Here is a 10,499-nt window from a genome sequence, read left to right as displayed (position 1 = left end):
GAAACGAAAGTAAAAGAGGAGAACTAACACATGGATAACATAGCGAATGAGAAAATCTGGAGAGTGACTAATAAAGTTAAGTAAACAAGAAATATCAAATCCAGCTCTGAAACAGTACCGTATATTAACTGTTACAGGAAATTTTACAAGGAAGTAATTACTGCAGAAAAAAGTTAATCAGTCAGTAGAACAAGGCAACAGAAAATGAAATAATTTTTTAAAGAGTTAAATACAAACTTAGACAAAAGTAAAGTAAGAAACAGTGATACTGTTATCCAAAACACGACAAAACTATAAATGATCCTTCTCATATCCCCAATATATTCAACTGCCATTACACAAGGGTAGCATAAAGCGTCATAAAAACCCAAAGTCAAACAAACATTAATTACAACTATTCTCTAATAGTATAATAGTTAGAGAATACAAACACCAAATTCAAAAATTAATTGTCATATAGTACTGATGGTATTCCAGATGAAGTAATTAAACACTGAAAATATACTGTTTTTCTGCTTGCAAATATAATTTTTGTTTCTTTCAGCTCCAAAACTTCCTGTAAGGAACTTAAGCTATCACTAACAAAACTAGTATATAAAAATGGTGATCCTTATTATGTAAAAAACTTTACACCTTTTACAATGTTACCCTGTTTCTGAAAACTTATTGAAAGAGTAATAAATAAAACAATCTCTGCTTTACTGAACAGAAGTTGAATATTTGTCAATGATCAAAATGCTTCTAGAAAAAATAGATCAACTGAAACAGCTGTATGTAATTTCCTACAAATTGTTCTAAATTCCTTGGACCATAATGAAGTAAACTGTGGGGTGTTTTTAGATTTACCAGAGGCTTTCAGGATTATTGATCATAGACTATTGCTCGAAAAGCTGGAGGGTTATGGAGTCCAAAGTACTGCTCACAGGTGGGTTACACCATACTTATCTGACAGATAGCTGAAAGCAGAAACACCTCATGAGTGTACTCTCACTTTTCTGAAGATAAGAAAATTAGTTATGGAACACCCAAGTTTCAGTTCTGAGACCCCTGTTGTTCTTGATATATACAAATGACTTACCAAGTTATTTAACACAAGCTTATGCCATACTGTCTGCTAATTATACAAGGCTTTTTATTAAAGGTCAGAATGAGATGGCTTGCACAAAAATGTAGAGACAAGAACAGAAGAACCAGGTAAATAGTTTATGGATAAATTTTTAAGTCAAATGAGAAAAAGATAATGAATGAATTTTATCACATATCAAATAATGCAAAACTCAATATAATTGTGAAGTTAAGCAAATAGAAAAAAATAGAAACTTCAAATATAAACTATCTGGCAATTTGCTTGGATAAACATTTAAAGTAGGATCAATATATAGAAGTGCTCAATAAGTTTAGCAACTGCTACTATTTAATTAGAAGGTTTAAAAATTGCTGCAGTGAGCATACAGTAATGTGTGCTTATTATGCATAGTGTACTGTGTTACAGTGTCTTATTTTGGGGTAATTGTATAGTGGCAAAAGGCCCATTTACTATTCAAAAACGAGCAATAATAATAATGAAACCAGCTGCACCTAGGTGGCCTTGTAAGAAAATTTTCAAGGAATTTAAAGTTACAACTCTTCCATTTGTTTACATCTACAAAAGTTTCCACTTTTTGAAATCTCATCTCCAGTTCTCTTTTTTTTAAGCACTGAGTTCCATGACTATTCAACAAGACACAAAAATGATTTTCATAGAGAAGTAGGTAAGAAAGCCCAGCATCACAAAAGTGTGATTTCTAATCCCAAATTTTTCATTAATGCTCTTCCCTCAGGAACTGAAAGGATAACATAGTTGCACATTTTTTTTAAAATGGGCTTAATAATGACAATTAGTGAAAGTTTTTGTAGTGTTAATGAGTACATGCATTTTCTGTATTTCAGTACATCTATCTCACAATTTAAAACAATGTAGGTGTGTGTCGCTGTGAATACTGACTGGGATGAGACACTGAGTTGCTACAGAAGTTGGTTGTTCATAACTATCAATATTATTATCAAGTGCTGCTTAAGGCAGTGTCGATGATGTGATAAAGTATTCAGTGTAATTTTCTCATTTTTAAGTACATGTAAAAAATGAATTCATCCACCAATATAGTCCATTAAATAAGTAATTACTTAGTGGGAGAATCTATGATGTGATAAAATGTTCAGTGTAATTTACTCATTTTATGTACATATAAAAATTAATTAATGCTAGTATAGAGTATTAAATAATTAACTATTTATGGTTTCTATTCATTACTGACTCTATATATATATATATGTATATATATAATTCGCTATTTTATTTCATTACTTTCCTGTATCATATAAACTTTAATTTGTTTGGTCTATATATTTGGTTTTTAAAATATGTCCACATACACTGTTATACAAGATGCTTTTATTTTTTTTTCTGTATCAGCATATGAAAAATAGCGTATTATTGTGTACAGTAAAAGGGATGCTCAGAAGATAGTAATTTCCACAATAAATAATAATGATGTGAAACAAGTCAATTTTTTCAGTACTTGCTTTGGTTTTAGTCTGTTTTTCATCAAAGGAATTTTATCGTAATTTTATTTTTTACCAGTTTTATTGGTATTAAACTGACAGCATTTATCAGGTTACCTTCCATTAGGAAAGTTGGTGCACTCAGCGACTGTGATATTATTTATAAATTATAGAGTTCAGCAATCAGTCGTTCTTTGTTTGCAAGTTTTATTTGGCAAATCCAGATATTGACTAGAGCCTAGCCATTATCAATGCACTATTTTCTAATCTCGATTCATATCAATTCCCTGTTATTTGGGAGTCAGTCACAGTTCTCACTGTGACTTTGCAACAAGGTTTACCACAATGACTTTATCAGTAATTGACCATGTGGCCACAAATATGGACTGGGAAAAATGTGATGTAGCTGTAAAAGATCTCAGACTATCAGACCATCTCTGTCAAATAACAACAGTAAAGTCTGGCATCGAATCATTCCCTAAACTACAAACCTACAAACGACATCTATGAGAAATCAAAATAAAAGATTTTTGAAAAGAACTAGAAAAACTTAGCTGGGATTAAGTGTATAAGGTAATCAATGTGAATATGAAATTCTCTAAATTCTCCACATTGTTTAAATTGAACTTTGAAAAGGAATTTCCAAAAGTATGTATGAACATCTCACAAAAACAGATGGATAACAACGGGTGTTAAGAAGTCCTCCCAAACACTTAAACACGTCAGTTCCACGAAAAAGATTTGCAATGATACAGAATTCTTAAATTTATATCATAGATACAAAAAGATCTATGGGAAGGTGCTGATTGCAGTAAAAAAGACTTTTAATGACAAAACAATATATATTACAGAGAATAAAAGCAAATCAGTCTGGGATGTTATAAAAAAGGAAATGAGGAGAGGCAAATAAATGCAGAATAACATACTTCTGAGGGAGGTGGATAAAGTAATAAATGATCCACAGCACTTAGCAAACTATGTAAACGAGCATTTTTCAGATATTGCAGAGAAGTTACAGCAATAATTCCCCCAAACAAATATAACACTTGTAAATAATGTTGCACTAAATACAATGATGTTACTTCCGACCACAGAGAATGAAGTCAGTAAAGCAATTCAATAAAAAAATTTAAAATAAGTCAGTATGCTTAGATGAAGTACGAATGTGTGCACTGAAACAATGCATAAGGATTATACAAGGCCCCTTAACAGATATAGTACATGAATCCTTCACATCAGGGGCATTTCCAGAGTAGTTAAAACAGGCAAGGGCTGTACCTTTGCTTAAGAAAGGTAATACAGAAGAAATATAAAATTACCGGCCCATTTCCCTGCTGTCAGCATTCTCAAAAATAATAGAAACAATTATGAAAAACAGAGTAATGAATTACCTGAATAAATACAATATTTTAAGCGAATCACAGTTTGGTTTCTGAAGTGGCAAAAATATGGAGTCAGCCATAGTAGAATTCATAAAAGTTGTACTTGATGCTCTTGATAAACATGAATGTGTCACAGGCATATTTTTGGATCTTTCTACGACGCTTGATACAGTCGTCCACAACATTCTATTAAATAAATTAGAAGCATTAGGAATAAGAGGCGTAGTTAATTACTGGTTTCGATCATAGCTGATAGATAGGGTACAAAGAGTAGAGACAACCCACACTTCATATATATCCAAACATTTAGTAAAACACTTATCAGAACCAAAATACATTAATATAGGGGTTCCGCAAGGTAGCATATTATGACCAATACTGTTCCTGACATATATCAACGACTCTCCCAGTAGTGTTACTCATTGTGGAAAAATCCTCTTCGCTGATGACAGCAATATTATAGTCACTGAGAAAACAAGAGAACTCCTTGACGAGAAAGCAAATGAAACTCTCAAGGAAGTTTATGATTGGTCATAAGTAATAAAGTGACATTGAATATAAAGAAAACTAATGCCATGAATTTCAATTTGAAGAAGAAAAATGACAATGGTAAATTAAATGTAGATGGCACCTCTATAGACTGTGTAGCAAATGCAAAATTTCTAGGAATGAATATTGATTCTCAGTTGAAGTGGTGTGAACACACAAACGTACTTGCAGACAGAACATCTACAGCATGTTATGCCCTTAGAATACTATCGTCAGTGTGTAACATGCAGTGTCTTTTAGTTGCATATTATTCATACGTATACTCAGTTCTTAGCATTGGCATTCTTTTTGGGGAACAAATGCACAAAATATGAACACAATTTTCAAACTCCAGAAAAGAACCAGAAGACTAATAACCAAAAATTCTAGTCGAGATAATTGTAAAGATCTCTTCAGAACACTGATGATTCTAACTGTTCCATGTGAATACATTTAACAGTCAGTTGTTCACATCAAAAATAACATTGGCATTACTGCACAAACAGCTCTGTCCATGAACGTACAACAAGAGATAGACTCAACTTACATTTACTAAGAAAAAAATAAACATAAAAGTCAAAACAGCATTTTCTACCAAGGAATAAAACTGTACAATAATTACCAAAAGAGATTACAGAAATTGCAAAAATACACTTATTTAAAAAGGCAGCTAAAAAGTATCTGTTATGCAATACATTTTATATATTGAAGAAGTACTTAGCTAAAACAGAGTAGGGGTATGATAAAATTGTCATACAAATAAATAACAATAATATTAATAATAATAATAATAATAATGATTATAAAATATCCAACATTCCACATAACACCTTCACTTTGTTCTTTTCCTTCTTTTTTTCCTCTCTAGAAATACTGACCCCCAAGCTACACATAGGACATTACTAACACCTCACTAACATCTCACTCATTATGGAGGGATGCTGACTCAGCTTTTCAGGATAGCAAATGCGAAGTTGCAGTACAGAAAATGGCCCAGAGGTCACCATTGTGTGTGTGTGTGTGTGTGTGTGTGTGTGTGTGTGTGTGTGTGTGTATATAAGTTATTTGTAAAAAAAAGTATTGTATACCAGGAGTAAATCTAATGATTGTCTCTAACTAGAAGTCTGTAAATATACGTGTATACGAATTAGCTTATTCTAAATTGATCTAAATTTGTAAATATATTGACATGTCCTATATCCTTGTAAAAAGAGATCCACGGATGAATAAAGCTTCTACTACTAGACGTGAAAGACTCCCGCTCCTTCAACACGATCTTCAGTCGCTCTTCGTCGTTCCATACTGTCCTCTTTGCACAGAGGTACACAAACAAAACTGTTTGAGTTGCTCTTTCATCTGATGTCTTATTTATAATGTAAATTGACTGCGTGGAATACTACAAAGCCTTGTAACACACATAATCAGCTTGAAACACCTTGTATACTGAAAACAGTTGAGGACTCCATGCGAGTTGAGATTAAGTGACTTGAATTGAAATAACATATAGTGTGAATACACCCTAACGTGATGGTGCCGTATAGGCCAGTGTGAATTGGCTTTAAATAGATAGTGATAAAAGTCAGGCATTAACGACATATTTAACAACTGCTTTGCCTTAGTCATGCAATTTGCCATGTTATGGTTGAGACTTCCTTAGCTATCAGCGACAGTATCATAAAGACATCGTGAAAAACATAATGTTGCTGTATCCGTTCTCATCGATATTCTCGACTTGGTTTACGATTTTGCCGTTTCGATAGTTGCAGATTAAAGTCGATATAATTTGAATATTTCGATGCAGCGTGTACAATAACTTTGGAGGACGCTTGTTGCTTGTCTCGTTGAGTCACAACGGGAGGGTGGAGATGTGTTTTGTTTATGTTTTGTAGGTAGGGAAAGACTAGGTGGATAATCACTCGAAGGATCGAATTGACGAGATATTCCACTAACAAAAATGCACAAGTTATACATATTTTACGCCGTTTTGGCTACAGTATTCTCTGTTGGTGCGTTACGTTAAGTAAACAGATTTTATATGGGTGTGGTGTGTCACTAAAGTGTTTGTAGTATTTGGCGCTAGCGTTTGTATTCTTGTTAATCTGCATGACAGTCTTTAAAATAGTACATGTTAATAAAGCGAGTGATTAAATTTCAAAGAGTCGATGTTTTATTGGCATGACATGTAGTTGTGTGTTATGATATTAAAAGACTGAGCGATAAACAAATATACCTTATCTCATAGACATTTCTGATCTCATCTATGTATTATTTACAAATAATAGCATTTGAAAATGTAAACAGATAAAAGTTTGAGGGTCATTCAATGGTTGCGAACATAAAGTGTTACAGATGTGGCTACCCTCAGATGGTGATTTATTTTGTGCAGTAAAAGATTACTGCTTTCCCTTTTCACTTTAATCTGTGTACTTACTTTTATTGTAAGAATTACATATTCTAGTCATTACAGGAAAATTTATGGGCCACTTTGTATTGTCATAGTTTTTGTACAATGCAACATTTACGACTTTTATCTGTTATGACATTTTAGTATGCAACTTCATTTAACTGATTTAGTTATTTGCAGTTTTGCTTGTTATACTTATCGGGTTGTAGGAAATAATTTACAAATAATGGCAGACTTATTTGCAAATATTTTTCTCGAGCCTCTTCCCCCCCCCCCCCCCCCCCCCCTCCCCATTCAAGCCTTCTAACTGGTTTGGTGTGGCCCACCACGAATTCCTCTTCTGTAGCATCATCATCTCACAGTAGGACTTGCATCCAATGTCCTTGATTATTTGTTGAATATATTTCAATCTTTGCCTTCCTATACAGTTTTTAACCTCTACAGCTTCCTCAAGTATCGTGGAAGTTATTCCTTGGTGTCTTAACACAATTTCTCTCTTACTGTCACTGCTTCTTGTCAACATTTTCCACTTGTCCCTTCTGCACCATTTATGTGGACAACATCCTTATCTCATATGTTATCAGTCCGCATCCTTCTAGTGCACCACATTTCAAGCATTTTGATTCTCTTCTTCTTAGCTTCTCCCACAGTCCATGCTTCACTTCCAAACAATGCTTCACTCCAGACACACTCTCATAGAATTTCTCCCCCAAATTAAGGCCAGTCTTTTACTGATGTCTGCTTTTTATATTCTCCTTGCTATGTCCATTGTGTTATTTTGCTTCCACTTTGTGGTCACCAATTTTAATGTTGAGTTTATTGCTGCTCTTGTTTCTGATACACATAACTTTTGTTTTCCCATCCATAGTATGTGCTCATTAGACTGTTCATTCCATTCAGCGATGTCCTGTAATTCTTCCTTGCTTTCACTGAGGATAAGAATGTCATCAGCAAATCTTATCGTGATATTATTTCACCCTATATTTAAACCCACTCCTGAACAAATAATTATTTCCATCATTCTTCTTTGAGGCACATTTGTGGAAAAAAACTACATCCCTTTTGTACACCATATTTGACCCAAGAGCTTTGCTCTTTGTCTTCAATGCATATTGTTCCATCCTGGTTCTTACACATATTTATTTATTTATTTATCCTATGGATCACATATTGTACAAAGTACACATGATATAGGACAAGTCATTTTTCTTAAAAAATATGTAGTTTGGAGAAAAAAAATAGGCAATGGACTGCCATTTAAAAAAATGTACACAAAATTGTTCGTTGATGAATATAGTAACTTCACATACAGAGAATACAAACAATTTACATGGGGAACTAAGAAACATGTAGGCAATGTAGTGCTACTTTAAATTTGCACAAATAATCACTGAGATTACAGAATAGTGAAAATGTCAACTGGAAACACAACAGAAGGACAATGTCATTTAAAAACTACATTAAACTTGAAATTAACATTGAGATTTCACAAACAATTAAGTTTTAATACTAATAGAATGTTTACTTGTACATTCAAAAGCGAGTTGAAAAATTTTGGGAAGTGAAACTGAAACATAGTTGTGTATAGTAGAAATTAGGTTATTATTTTGCCTACAGAATGTTTTACTCTAATCACAGTATTTTACAAAGGAACTTTATAATTTTTCATTTCCAGGAATTCTTGTACTGAATAGAAACAGTGCTTTGTCAGAAATGCCTTTAGTTTATTTTTAAATATTGGATCTGGAGCAGTTTTTATTTGTTCTGGAATTTTATTGTGTAATACGACACCCAGATGAGATATATTTTTGGTATGATGATGTCCTTGAAAAAGTTTGATGGAAATTAGATTGCCCTCTGGTATAATGAGCATGTATATCATTGTTTCGGATTAATTTGCCTGTTCTTGAGAGGTATTCCCTGGTGAATAGGATTGTTTCTTGAATGAATAGGGATGGGATGCTTAGAACATTAAGTTTTATAAATTGACATTTACAGGATTCCAGCTTTTTGAGGCCACAGATTATCCTCAGTGCTCTTTTTTGTAGTTTAAATATATTTGTGCTGTGAGTTGAATTTCCCCAAAAGATGATTCCATAGCGGAGCAATGAGTGGAACTGCGCATGGTATGCTTGCATTAGTGTGGATTTACTTGTAGTAGATTTTAGTATTCTTAGTCCATAGCACAATGATGAGAGTTTCTTTGATAAGTTGTTTATATGTGTGTCCCATTTTCAATTTTATCGTTATTTAACTTTACTTGGATAGTTTTTTGACTGGATGTGGGAATTAGATGGAAGTTGATACATACAGTTTTCCCACTATTAACAATTAGGCCATTTTTGTTAAACCACTCAAAGTTTTTCCATAGAGTTATCAGATATTGTCTGAAGGGATTCAGGGCTAGATCCAGTCAACACTATGCTTGTATCATCAGCAAACAGGATAGTTTTTTGTGGGCTCATACGTTCAACAAGATCATCTATGTAAATGAGGAAAAGTAATGGCCCTAGAACAGAACCCTGGGGAACACCATATCTTATTGTTCTTTCCTCCGAGAGGAAAACTGTGTTATTTATTTTATTCTGTACATTAATATCGTATTGAAGTGATACCTTCTGTCTGCGGTTTTGTAGGTAAGAGCATAGCCAGTTGTGAGCCACACCTCTTATTCCTCTTCTTTCCAATTTAGCAAGCAGTATTTTATGATCTAGTACGTCAAAGGCTTTAGAGAGATCTAAGAAGATACCTGCAGCTATATTATGTTGGTCAATTGATTTCAGTATGTGGTCGAACAGTTCAAAAATTGCTGTCTGGGTGGATAAAGATTTACTAAAACCATGTTGTTGAATGCTGATTGGTGCGTGGTTTTTTATGAAATTTATAAGCCTGTCATAAAAAAGTTTTTCCAGGATTTTTGAAAAGATGCTTAATATGGATAATGGTCTATAATTGGATACTAAATCAGGGGAACCTTTCTTTAGTAATGGTGAGACTTTAGCTATTTTGAGAGCATCTGGAAAAATGCCAGTTTTTAATGATTGGTTGTAGATGGTTGATAATGGCTTTACTATATGGGGAGCACACACCTTTAATATGAGGTCAAGTACTTCATCATAGCCACTAGAGATTTTATTGCGTAACAATTTTATTATGTTCATAATTTCATCAGGGTTTGTTTCATAAACAAACATTGTAGCATTAGTGCTGTTTGAGGTATTGGTGGAATTGAAGAACGATACCTTGCAGTTTGCCTGAATGAGATCTTCTGCTAGTGAGGTGAAATATTCATTGAACTTGTTTACAACTGTGTATGGATCTGTGACCTTAGAGTCATTAAGTGTTAGAGAAATGATTTCCTTTTTAGGTGTTGAACTACAAGTTTCTTTTTTAATAACTTTCCACATAGCTTTCATTTTGGTTGTTTGTAACCTGTCATTCCCTATAGTTTACACCTATTTTTGAGAGGTTTTCGAATATATTACTCCATTTTACTTTATAAAACACTTTTTCTATGTTACAAATTCTGTGATCTTTCTTCCATTATCAAGGGGAACACCAGAACTGCCTCTCTGGAGCTTTTACTATCCATAAAGCTGAATTAATAGTCAAACAGATCCTCAGTTGTCTTTTCCACTCTTCTG

General features: G+C 33.3%; 1 protein-coding gene across 1 annotated transcript in view; it reads left to right on the top strand.

Annotated features, from left to right (window-relative positions):
* Window positions 1-6,267: 6,267 nt before the first annotated feature.
* Window positions 6,268-10,499, top strand: part of LOC124622247 — a 28,558-nt gene continuing 24,326 nt past the window's right edge. The window contains exon 1 of the mRNA XM_047147903.1: window positions 6,268-6,457. Within this exon, the coding sequence (XP_047003859.1) occupies window positions 6,406-6,457 (52 nt within the window). The 5' untranslated portion in view covers window positions 6,268-6,405. The remainder of the gene's footprint in view (window positions 6,458-10,499) is intronic.

Source organism: Schistocerca americana, chromosome 7, assembly GCF_021461395.2.
Source record: "Schistocerca americana isolate TAMUIC-IGC-003095 chromosome 7, iqSchAmer2.1, whole genome shotgun sequence".
Classification (NCBI taxonomy): domain Eukaryota; kingdom Metazoa; phylum Arthropoda; class Insecta; order Orthoptera; family Acrididae; genus Schistocerca; species Schistocerca americana.
Note: the sequence above shows the minus strand (reverse complement) of the source record. Positions and strands in the feature narration are given on the sequence as shown.